Here is a 13572-nt window from a genome sequence, read left to right on the forward strand (position 1 = left end):
GAGCGAACTAAAACTTTAATCATAGAAAAAGTTACACGCAAACCTACCACTTTTTTGCTATCAAAGAATTTTGTTGTATCTTAAACTAGTTAGGTGGGGGGAAAGGGATTGTTAGTAATGGAGACTGAGAATCCCATTGCTAGCAATATACCCAAACAGGTCAACCTCCTCGCGGTTCCCCCTGGAAACTATTATGGTTAATTCCTGATGAATTCACCATGATGGGCTAACTGGCCAGTTTTCATTCTCATCTATCACCCTTTACTGGTGCTCCACCAGCGTATCCCGTTAGCGCAGGCGGGGTTACCATACCATTTTCACCCATCAAAAAAAAAACTAGTTAGGTTTTTTATAACGTAAACATACATGCGGCTCATCTGATGGTAAATGACTACTGCCGTCTTTATACACCGACAAAACCAAAGGTATTGCAGGTGTGCTGCTGGCCTTTTAAAAAGGAATATATTCTATTTTTTTAGTTCACTATAAAAAAAATATGAAAATTATTAAATTATTTTCAAAAACTGACACAGGATTTCGACTTTTCTATACTTCGATAAGTTTTAAATGAACAATTGACACTTTGTTCCACGTTAGTTTCCACGTGGTTCTCCCTGGAAACCATCGTGGTTACTTCTCGTGGAATTCTTCACGATGGGCTAACTGAACTGCTTCATCCTCACATAACATCTCTTACTGGTGCCTCGCCAGCGTATACTATAATATATATAATAATATATTTAAAAAAAAAACAATAGCATGAATAATAGTAATAAAATACAGTATGGACACTCCCTGCCTCTATTTTCCCGCGCTAATCGCATCTGCGCACGCGCACATTGCCACATATGTAGAGATGGGCAATCCACCTGGGTGGGTTTAAAGTCTGGTGGGTAAAAACCGGGTGTTTTGGGTTTATTGGGTTTAAACCCCATAAACACCCAAATTTTTGGGTGTTTATGATTTTGTACTTCATCATCGTCATCTCAGCCGCAAGACGTCCACTATACTGGACATAGACAATATTATTATGCAGCCTACAGAATAAAAAACTTTTAATTTGATTTTGAGTTTATTAAGAAAGAGATGAAAGTAAAATGTAAAACTACAGTCAATCACTGTCAGATTCAGAGTTATTACAAGCGATGAATTGTATAGGTTCGATAGGCTCTATTTCGTCTAAACTGTTATGTTCATTTACTTGCTCAATGAAAGCTTCTAAGGTATTTTCTTCATTAAACTGAATGTCCTCGCATTCAGCTTTATGTTTAAGATTCCAGTTATAACAAATGAATGAAATTTTTTCAGTTCTTTCAGTTGTAAGTCGATTTCTTTTGTTATTATGTATGTAGCCTTGGATACTAAAGGAACGCTCAGTGGCTGCCGAAGTACAGGGAGCTGATAGAATACGAATCGCTACTTTGCTTAACTCAGTGGAACCACAAATACCTTTCCACCATATTAGGGGCTCAATGCTATCTAATGAGCTCCATACAAATCCTCTGGCCCAAAAGTTTTCTTTAGCTTTATAACACGCCAAATCTGCCATTACATTTGACAAACTTAAGTGTTGGCTTAAATTGTAGATAAACTCCATACCCTTAAGTTCTTCCTCTTGAGTAAGTTCGACTCCTAGAGTCCTGGGGTCTAGAATATATGCTGCAAAATGTATTGGCCTCATTGCCATATTGCATCTTGAAGATACTGATGTTAGAATCTGCTGTTTGCTTTCTTCGCTCAATGTCGAAATCTCATTTAATGCAAAACGTATCTTAGCTTGTACATCTCTAAATGTAATGTATGTGCGATGCAAACGATTCTGGTCGCTCTCTAAGTAAAATATGCTTTCAGTGACTGGTTCCAAAATACTTATACATTCCCCTGTCTTCGTCCAGAAATCATCACTTAGAATTAAATCTTTAATATCTCTTGAAATTACCACATCTTCTCTAACTGTTAATATTTGCAAAGCTATCTTATTTGCTTTCAAACTTTTTAACGAAGTAACATGACTTCCCCATCTTGTAGCACAAGGCAATTTTAGTGTTTGTGTAGAATCTTCACCCTGCCTTGATTTTATCAACAAGGAACTTAATCGTTGACTCCTTTTAACAGTTTTTATTATATTTATGGCTTGCATAATAAACACAGTTACTTCTTGTATCTTTACAATATCTTGGCACAACAAGTTAAGGATATGTGCACAGCAACCGAGAGGAACAACATGTGGATATTTGAGTTTTGTTAATTCGAATGCCTTTTGTATATTTCTAGCGTTATCGCCAATAAGTACAAGAAACTTATTTGCTCCATACACTTTCATTACTTTTTCAACTTCTTGGCTAAGGTATTCACTAGTGTGAGGATTACTTTCTGTATTCAAACTTTTAACGTATACAGGTTGAGGTTTTGATATAAGAAAGTTTATTATTCCTTCATTTCTTAAATTAGACCAGCCATCGCACTGAAGGTGTAAGTAACTACAAGCATTTAGTTCCTCATTTAACTCAAAACGCATTTCTCTATATATTTTATCTAAGTATTTTGTCGCTAAAGCTTTACGTGAAGGTATTTTAAATTTTGGTTGCAATTTTTCGAAAAATTGTATCCATAAAGGATGTTGCACCATCGATAATGGCGTCCCTGTTACAAATATAGCTCTCGCTAATTCTGTTTTTATATGATCATCGGTGTCTTGAAACTCAGCATTTATTGTAGTGTTAGCAGACGACGAGGGGCTTATAAAAGAATCATTTGTCTCTATCTCTGACAGTCCAGACATTTTGGTTTTGGACGAGCTATCTTTTATAAGTTTCATAGAGTCTTTTAATGTTTCTGGAGATTTTGGACAAGTGATAAGATGTTGAAGCATTTTGGCAGCATTACTGAATTTGTAGACCTTATTACAAAGCTTGCAAGAAACAGACTTGTTTGGTAAAGTACGGTAGTGCTCCCATATGCGTAAATCTTTAGGTCTCCCCATTGAACCTAAAAAAATGAACGATGATTAGTTGGTCTGACGAAAATTCAACAATAGAGTGCCTATTTTTTTACAATGATTATTTCTTGTTATTTACAATAAATTTATTAAAAAAATAATAAAATAAATACAAAAAACCTTTGTAAAATTACATCTCCTCGGAGGATTAAACGCAGACGCTAGTTTATTATCGTATTGTTCTGTATTTTTCTCAGCAACTTCTTTAATTCGATTAGGTACTTACGCATATTATGTTAAAAATAAATATCTAGTACACATCTTAGGCTATCCACCATTATTATCCAATGACGACTCTCAGCTAACTATGCACTATCATCCAAAATAAACGTGTATGGAAAATTTTATCCCAGTCGGTTGAGGATTGAGGATAATTGCATCAACATACGAACATACCTACATACTTTTATTTACATAACGCAAGCTAAATAAAAGCTTGTAATAATACATCTAATTTTAAGTTAAAATTGTTAAGTGATCATGATATAATTGTATCATTCAAAAATCCACTTACCTTTAATTATTTCTTGTTAAGTATAAATATTATTTCAAATCTGCTCCCTTAATATGCACTTTTTTACTGCTTTTCCTACCTAACACGTTACCAGGAAGTCACGTTACCAGAGTCAGAGTAATAGTGAACACGTTTGACAGTGATTGTCGTCGCCTCATATTCAGCGTCGACGAATAGGGGAATCCCCAGTCATAATGTATTGCATGCGTGGCGGTCTTACTTCAAATCCATAAACAAAGAGATAATTACAGAACTCGATACTAGATGGCGCTGTTTTTGTTTGAAGAAAGTTTGCGGGCTAAAATACATAGAATTTCATCAATGACTTCCACAAAGAACAACATTTCTGTTTTTTCTAAGTCCGTATCTCTTCCGTATATTTCATAAGATATAAGCTTGGGCTACATTGTTATGCAACGTGATTTTGTCGCTGTCTTGCTAGCAGGGTTGACAGATATACGATTTAAATCGTACTCATACTATTATTTGTCTATTTTTTAATGTACGATCGTAAAGATTATGATCGTAATTCGCACAAAAACATACGACTTTTTGGTTACCTGGCAACATTTTTATTATGAAACGAACATGCTCACATCATCAGTCACATGCAACAATTTATTGGGGATTTCCCCTTCACATCTGGCAGTCCTGCTTGCTAGAATATAGGTAAGTCAGCCACAGTTACTGACGATCGATATTTAAAGGGTATTGTTTTTGTGCTAAATATTTCATAAAAACGTTATTTAATACTTTGTGGATTATTAATTTAGTTGATAATCACTGGAAGTAAAATGGATGCTAATTTGAGAGATCAAGATCTTCGTATAAAACAGTTAATAAAAGAAAATCTACGTAAGTACTCTTTTTATACCTAGGTAGGTAAGGTATAATAAACACAAAAGGTACTTAGATCGCGTGTGTTCGAAGCATTTATTCTAATAAATTTAATTTAAAATTGTAGAAAGAAAAAAATGTCTGCCAAGCCGTAGCCGAAGCCGATCTCCAAATATATTTGGCGATAGTGAGACCCAGTGTCCAGATGATTTACCCAGCGTCGTCGCAACAAAGAAAAAAACGAGGATAAAGTAAAAGAAAATTTACTGAAAGAAGAAACAAACTGTTCTAAATGCTTAATTTATGGAGAAGAGGATAAAAGAAATGAGTATTTCGGACTGTTAGTGGCTCAAGAATTTAAATATATACGGCCATGTGTGCGAACGAGGTGTTATGAAGAAATTTTAAAGTATCTACGGGAAGCAAAAGGCCAACATGTTGATCAACTGCAACATGAAAACACTGAAAATTAATTACTTTCATTTTATTATATATAGATTTTTAAAATTTCCTGAAATATTATTAGTTAACGTTTTATTTAATATTGTAGAATTGATCAATACAATTTATAAAAATAATTTATTGGTATTACTTACATATTTTCAAAAAAATACGTAAGAACCTATTTTTTTGGGTGATTATGGGAGTTTATGGGTGTTTATTGGGTTTTTACCAAAGCACCGGGTTTAAACCCGGTGCTTTGCCCATCTGTACACATATGTAAACAGACGTTACATATTTCTGTAGTTGTGACAAGTGCGGATCGTGGTATTTTTGTAAGAAGTATGCTGTATTAGATGGGACAGCAATTTCTAAAGTGGGTTCCGTAAAAAAGTTACTAGGGTTCTGCGAAATTATTTATATATTATATATATATATATATATATATATATATATATATATATATATATATATATATATATATATATAATTTTATATAAAATATATATATATATATATAAAAAAAGAGCAAAGCCATAATTAAGTGATTTCGAAAAAGCGAATCTGTCTAATTTTCTTGGGGTCTCTCATTTTAAGATAGAGCATTGGACCTTTTAAGGTAGGGTTGCCCTTAAATGCCCCCCCCCCCCCCCTAACTACGGCCATGGAACGAATTTTTTTGTCATTTTGACTTAAACTATTATAAAAATATTCATATTGTTTCTTATTGGTCCTTAAAGTTCACTTGATTCTAAAGATTAAGATTAAAAACGTTGGTTACATCATTTATACAACAGATCATCAAGTTAATTTTAAATTTTTGCATTGTTTGCACATATTTTAAATACACTATCAGGGCTTAACGCGACCAAAAATGTTTGCAGGTAAATAGTACTTTACATACCTGCTTCTTTATTACCGACGTTTCGACGTGGACTGCATCACATCGTGGTCACGACAGGACACAACATTTTTCATCGCGTTAATTCCGGGTAGTGTATTTAAAACATATCGTTAATGTCTGCTATGCCGCTGTGGTTCTCTATCTCAGGGATTCCTAAATTTTTAAGATAACAGAACGCCCAACCTTAGATTATATGGGGGGAAAGGGATTGCTACCAATGGAGTTTGACAGCCCCATTGCTAGCAATATGCCCTATTAAGTCGACCTCCACGTGGTTCCCCCTGGAAACCATCGTGAACAATTCTTGTTGAATTCGTCACGATGGGCTAACTGACCTGCTTCATTCTCACCTTCACTTCACTGGTGCCTCGCCTGTGTATACCGATAGCTCGAGTGGAGTTACCATTCCATTATTATGCATTAAAAAAAAATACTTATTAATAAGGATTTAGGTAAAGCAAAATCTTTGTACCACTTTAAACGAAAGTAGTGCGGACGGAGGAGTATGATATTTGGCACACTTAGAGTTAATATAGAGAAGTGAGGATGAAAAGGCAGGTCAGCCCATCGTAACGAATCCAACGGGGGGGGGGAAGGGATTGTTAGTAATGGAGACTGAGAATCCCATTGCTAGCAATATACCCAACCAGGTCGACCTTCTCGCGGTTCCCCCTGGAAACTATCATGGTTAATTCCTGATGAATTCATCATGATGGGCCAACTGGCCTGTTTTCATTCTCATCTATCACCCTTCACTGGTGCTCCGCCAGCGTATCCCGTTAGCGCAGGCGGGGTTACCATACCATTTTCACCCATCAAAAAAAAACGAATTCAACTATAAATTAGTCACGATGGTTTCTAGTTGGAAACACGTGGAGGTCAACCAGACAGGGTATATTGCTAGCAATATACAGGTAGTCCGCATTACTAATCATCCCTTCCCCCCGATGACCACGAGTTACAGTTATTAAGCATGCAGAACCTCTGAGTCATGAATACAACCGTTGGAAGGAATGATTTAAAAATACCACAGTCATAATAACACAAGTACGATTGTGTATTATCACGTTTGGAATTGTATTGTAAACAATTGGCGCATGTTAAGTTTTCGTAGAAATCGCTCTGGAGTTATAATTACTCCTTTGTTGATGATTAAGTGGATTGCTGACCACGCCAAAAACAACAAACCAAACTGAGCCGAGTGACGATGGTATATTCGCTAAGAACAAGGAATTACATAGTAGGAATGATAAAATAAAAACTGTAAATCATATGGTTGCCTCCTTTCTTCTTATGTTTCGAAAACCAGAGAAAAACTTTGTACAAAATTCGATCGCTTGGGTACCTCTGTCCTATTCGTGTTTCTACCGTGAAGCAGTTGTGTTTGCATGGCTGTGTTTCGGTTTGAACGGTGGGATATGGCGTGAATTTACAGGGTACAGAGGAATAACATCTGAGTTCTCAGGAATGGCAACGCATGGGGGGTATCATGGGCGAAACAGTATACTCTGTTGTGTCTATGGTACTGCTCATGTCTATAGGCGACGGTTACCACTTTCCATCAGGTGGGCCGTCAGCTTGTTTGCCATTCTAAGTTGTATAAAATAAAAAAAAAACAATTGAAGTTGGTTTTGCAACCAACTACTCCAACTGAGCTCATCATCTGTCATCCGTCACTGATACCTCGCTAGTGTATACCGATAACGCAAGACGGATAATAATGCCTTTAAAAAAAAACTGTATCTTTTTTTAAATATAACGATACAGTGTTTGTATTCATTCATTCATAAATGTATTAGGAGTAGTTCAGCAAAAGTTAATTTTAAACCTGAATCATACAGAACTGAACCTTGCAATGTGTGAGTATTCCTTTATCCGAATTACGTCAACGCCCTCCGTATACCCGGGCTACGCCCCCCGTAACCGGATATCCGGCTAGCGACCGGTCGCCAACGTTACCAACCGACTCTGTTTGCACTGTCTCGACGAAAACATAAAGTGTATACTTACCTATAATTTAGTACGTTAGTAATATTTAAAACATTTTGCTTAATTCAAAAATATAATTTAACAGTTTTATTATTGTTTTTTTTTATTACACATTTAAAATAGATTATAACCATTGTTGTTAGGGTTGTTTTTTTTTGGATATGTGAAAATGGAATGGTAACCCCGCCTATGCTAACGGGATACGCTGGCGGAGCACCAGTGAAGGGTGATAGATGAGAATGAAAACAGGCCAGTTAGCCCATCATGATGAATTCATCAGGAATTAACCATGATAGTTTCCAGGGGGAACCGCGAGGAGGTCGACCTGGTTGGGTATATTGCTAGCAATGGGATTCTCAGTCTCCATTACCAACAATCCCTTTCCCCCCTTGTTATGGTTGTTGTATCAACCGTTGACTGTCCACTGCTGAACATAAGCCTCCCTCATAAGGGGGGATTTGCCAACAGTCATCACGCTTAACAGGCGGATTGGCAATTGCATTTAGGCTTTGGAGATGTTTTAAGAGGGACGCTACTACCCATCCTTCGCCTTCCCTAAGTCGCCTTTTACGACAGCCACGCGAAAGGACGGGGTGGCCTATTCTATGCCGGGACCACACGGCCAACTGTTTCTACGTTTGTTCCGGCATCACGCAGAAACTACTAAATCAATTTGAATGCGGTTTTTACAGTTCTATTCCTGAAAGTATAAGTTACAAAACTGGTGTATGTTTTATCTCCATACGTCGTCTAGATGTGGTTTGTTGTGTTGGTTTATCTATTTCTAAAATCCATTATTATAATGTTTATGTATTATATGTGTATTTCCTCCAAATATATATATTAATTATATTCCCAAAGAGGGTTGACGTCAGGCAGGCGGCCGGTCGTAAAACTATAAGCCAAGTCCTTTAGTAATATGGATAAAACCATATTACGCCGACGCCGAATAATAATTAGGATAAGGGTAGGAAGATGATGATGTGTATTTCCTCCAAACCGTAGGTGGTGGAAAACACCAACAAATGCATTCCCAAAGAGGGTTGACGTCAGGCAGGCGGCCAGTCGTAAAACTATAAGCCAAATCTTTTTGTAATATAGATAAAAAAAAAACATAATACGCTGACCACTAATAATAATTGGTATAAGGGTAGGAAGATTTATAAATCTAATATATAAAATTCTCGTGTCGCGGTGTTTGTTACCAAACTCCTCCGAAACGGCTTTACCGATTTTTATGAAATTTTGTTTGCATATTGTGTAGGTCTGAGAATCGGCCAACATCTATTTTTCATACCCCTCAATGATAAGGGTGGCCTACTCCTAAATATTTTTTTTTATAAATATTTTTATTTTATCATGATTTAGCATTTAAAAATACATACAAATTCAAATTTTCACGCTTTTACGATCAACCCCAGTTTTTTAATCACGATTTTTATATGCCGCAATAGGATTGCAAGATGGCAAGCGAATATAATAATTGTAGTACGATACATTTTCATGTATTGTTCTAGAAATAATGTATATGGTAAAACAACGTTTGCCGAGTCAGTTAGTTTATATATATATTTTTTATATGTTATGTGAAATTATTTTAGTATATTATAAAAATTATGTCACATATTTCTCACCACATCTGCCCTTCATACGCTTTCTGTTTTCACCTAATGGTTAGCTGGTAGAGAACGCCATATGGCATTAACTCACCAATCATATAATAATTATTAACATCACTCTTTTTTTTATACAACTTACAATGGCAAACAAGCTGACGGCCCACCCGATGTAAAGTGGTAACCGTTGCCTATAGACATGAGCAGTACCATGGACATAACAGAGTATACTGTTTCGCCCATGATACCCCCCATGCGTTGTCATTCCTGAAGACTCAGGTGTTATTCCTCTGTACCCAGTAAATTCACGCCATATTCCACCCTTCAAACCGAAACATAGCCATGCAAACACAAATGCTTCACGGTTGAAACACGAATGGGACAGAGGTACCTAAGCAATCGACTTTTGTACAAAGTCTCCCTCTGGATCAAAGTTTTTTTTTTTATTATGCAATAAAGAAAAAAAAATATCTCTTTAAAATCTTATATTAATGTATCTATAACAAGTTTACTATTGTAATCTTATGGAGGAAACAATAAAGAGTATCTATCTAGCTATCTATCATTATAACGGCATAAATAAAATAGTGAAAAACCCAAAAATATAATTTGCAATGTCTAACAAATTCAATTGGATCAACCCTCTAATGGCTATGGGTATCAGTTACCATAATTTGCGGACGGGGGTACAAAATAATGGGACGCGACGCAGTGGGGTGCCGTCGAGATGGTAGGCGCTTGCTCTGTTACACTTCGTGTTAGTAATTGCTCACTTCATTATAAAGTGAATGATTATTTTATTGTGGATGGGATGGAATACTTATTTTAAAGGATGAAAAGAACTAAATAAATTAATAAATAAAGCCTTTAAATTCTTGCATAACAGTATTATTTTATTGCTACTAGGTATGTTAGTAAGTTAGCTTAAATTAGTTGTTAGTTAATTAGTTTTTATGTATATATCTAATATATAAAATTCTCGTGTCGCGGTGTTTTTTACCAAACTCCTCCGAAAGGGCTTTACCGATTTTTATGAAATTTTGTGTGCATATCGTGTAGGTCTGAGAATCGGCCAACATCTATTTTTCATACCCCTCAATGATAAGGGTGACCTACTTCTAAATATTTTTTTTTTTGACAAAATTTTTTATTTTTATTTTTTTATGATTTAGCATTGAAAAATACATACAAATTAAAATTTTCACCCTTTTACGATCAACCCCTGTTTTTTATGCGCGATTTTTATATTCTGCAATAGGGTTGCAAGATGGCAATCGAATATAATAATTGTAGTACGATAAATTATCATGTATAGTTCTCGAAATAATGTATATGTTAAAACAACGTTTGTCGAGTCAGTTAGTAAATATATAATATTCTCTGTATGCAAGAACCCCAGATTGGTTAAAGGCCTACAAAGATGCCCATTTATATCTGTCCTGCGCTATTTGGGCCCAATTAGAAAAGAACTATGTATCATAACCTAAATCATCCGAAAGTTTGTAATGACATATGGAAGTTTGTGACTATTTCACGCAAAAACCGCTGAACGGATTTGAATGAAATTTGGTGCATGAGTAGGTTATATCCTAACCTAGTACATAGGATACTTTATATGTAGATTTTCGCAAGCAAAGCCTCGGGATATAGCTAGTTTTTAATAATTTTGAATTTAGTTCATATTGGTTCTTAGTATAAAATTTCAGTCTGATATTAAAATGAAATTTTAATTTTCGATATACATTTAGAGAAATGCTGCCTCAGAATTAACACCAGTACTACAATATTGTAATTTATTTTTGAAATTTTAAACGAGGCGATTTTATATAATTAATACTTACATACCAGATTTTAATTATCATTTAACGATAACGTTCGAGTAAAAAATACCAACGTTTAAAATAAAATAAAATAAATAATATCACAGTAACTATTAGCATAATGTTTATAGAAATAAGGGAAATTAATGAATCCATTGTGTTTTTGTCATTTTTTTTATACTACTGAGGTGGCAAACAAGCATATGGCCCACCTGATGGTAAGTGGGTACCGTAGCCTATGAACACCTGCAATGCCAGAGGTTATTATACATAATGTTTTTTATATATATAGGTTATATTTTATACATAATGTTTTAAAATAAAAAAAAAAGTTTAAAAAAAAATAAAAATAATGTTAGCATGATAATAAAAATAATCGTAAATCCCCAATTAGAAACTAAAAAATGTTGCCAAATTAATGCCTATTTCTTGATCTTTATTTTACTTAAACAAGTAACAACATAAGGATTTTAAATCTCAATATTATACTCACGAGATATTTCATAGATACATTAGATTGAAATCTAATGTATCTATGCAATTATGCATGAGTGGCTAGTTGAATCGTGTTTTTACTCTGTTAGGGATTTTATGTCGGATTGAAGGGGTGGAGATTTGTACGTATTATCGTTATATTTGTGACATATCCTACTTATTGACTTCTTTATATATTATTAGTGCATCTCATTTTTATTGTTGACCATCTGATATCCAATTGTTATTTATTCCTACTATTTAAACCAGTCGACTGAATAAATTAAAATTAAATTGTATTGCATTCCTTAATATTTTAATTAATATTTTTATTTATTTATTCATTAGTACAAATATGTGTACATGGCGGACTTAATGCTGAAAGCATTCTCTCCCAGTTAACCATAGGGAAGTGGCAGAATACTCGAATGCGGTACTAGTAATTATTGATATACATATATATATATATATATATATATATATATATATATATATATATATATATATATATATATATATATAATTTTATTATTATATAATTCCGTAATGTTTAAATGCTACAAAAAATTTTAAAATTAAATCATTGTAATTTTTGTTTTCAATATTTGCACGCTTGACCTAAGTAGATTTTGTAAGGTACTTTTAATTTATAAAATCAAATGTTTTATACCCAAAATCATTGCTTATAAAGTTGTTGTTATTATTATTATGAAATTTTAGAATGTACTAGCTACGCAAAAATAGCAAATACCAAATTAGTATATGATTAACGCTATCGACTGTAAGAATTATTATAAAAAATAGTGCAGACTTGGCGACGTAATTTCCTAATATAGCCACAGAAAAAACAGAGTAATAGAGAATCTGTTTTTTTTTTTTTTAAATAATAATGGACATTACCATTAACGCGATGGTAATCTGTAAGCCCCTCATGCAAATATTATACTCGCCAATTTGGACCCTTTTAAACTGTAAGTAATGGGTAAAATATACCCTAGTGTAATTGAAGGGTTAGTTTATGTTTTTTTTTATAACATAAAGAGCAAACGAGCAGGCATATTAGCTTCAGGTTGTGGAATGAGCTCCCTGGCGAGGTTTTCCCAAGAGACTACAGCATGGGGTTCTTCAAAAGGGGGGTAGAGAGGTTTCTTCGGGGTCAGCAACGTACGCGTAATACCTCTGGTATTGAAGGTGTTCATAGGCTACGGTAACCACTTACCATCAGGTGGGCCGTATGCTTGTTTGCCACCTCAGTGGTATAAAAAAAAATAGCTAGTAGTAAGTGACTACCGCCGCCCATAGACACCCTCATCACCGATATAATTGCAGGTGTGTTGTTGGCCTTTTAAGATGGATTTTGCTCTTTTCTTGAAGGTTTCAATGTCGTATCTATTTTTAATGTATGATAATAGAATAGTAAACCCGCTTGCGCTAACGGTATACGCTAGCGGGGCACCAGAAAGGAATGATAGGTGAGAACGAAAAAGGCAGGTTAGTTAGCCCATCGTGATTAATACACCTGGAATTCAGCACGATGGTTTCCAGGGAGGACCATGGGGAGGTCGTCCTGGTTGGATATATTGCTGGCAATAGGGCCCTTAGTCTTACTAACAATCCCTTCCCCCCCTATCGTATCTATTGGGAAATACAGTTGCTACTTGTAGTTATTTGCTTTTATGCTTATATAGCTCAAGTAATCGTCAACATTCCGTGTGGTCCCGGCATAGAATGACCTTTTCCTGTCCTGTGGATGTCGTAAGAAGCGACTAAGGGTACTTAATGGCTCAGGGATGGGCAGCAGATTTCCTGTTAAAACGTCACTGAAGTCTAACTGCGGTTGCCAACCCGTCTGTCAAGCGTGACATCTATTGACAAAATTCCCAAGGGTGTGAAAGGGGGATCTAAACGCAATATTTGAGAATAATTTCAATTTGACCGTTTTTTTTTAATTTTCACTAAACTCCGGGGCTGGGTCCAAA

At 35.0% G+C, this 13572-nt stretch overlaps 2 protein-coding genes across 2 annotated transcripts in view; one reads left to right on the forward strand and one right to left on the reverse strand.

The window, feature by feature from the left end:
* The window catches only part of LOC113514696 (homeobox protein six1a-like), a 53440-nt gene that overhangs the window by 13053 nt on the left and 26815 nt on the right, over window positions 1–13572 (forward strand). The gene's annotated exons all lie outside the window — the stretch shown is intronic.
* LOC128200022 (uncharacterized) lies at window positions 862–4518 on the reverse strand. Its single transcript, XM_052891940.1, has 2 exons — window positions 3513–4518; window positions 862–2988 (listed from the first exon to the last, which is right to left on the reverse strand). Exon 2 carries the CDS (start codon window positions 2981–2983, stop codon window positions 1112–1114), a length of 1872 nt encoding a protein of 623 aa, XP_052747900.1. The 5' UTR covers window positions 2984–2988; window positions 3513–4518; the 3' UTR covers window positions 862–1111.

Source organism: Galleria mellonella, unplaced genomic scaffold, assembly GCF_026898425.1.
Source record: "Galleria mellonella isolate WM207_F2 unplaced genomic scaffold, CSIRO_AGI_GalMel_v1 utg146, whole genome shotgun sequence".
Classification (NCBI taxonomy): Eukaryota; Metazoa; Arthropoda; class Insecta; order Lepidoptera; family Pyralidae; genus Galleria; species Galleria mellonella.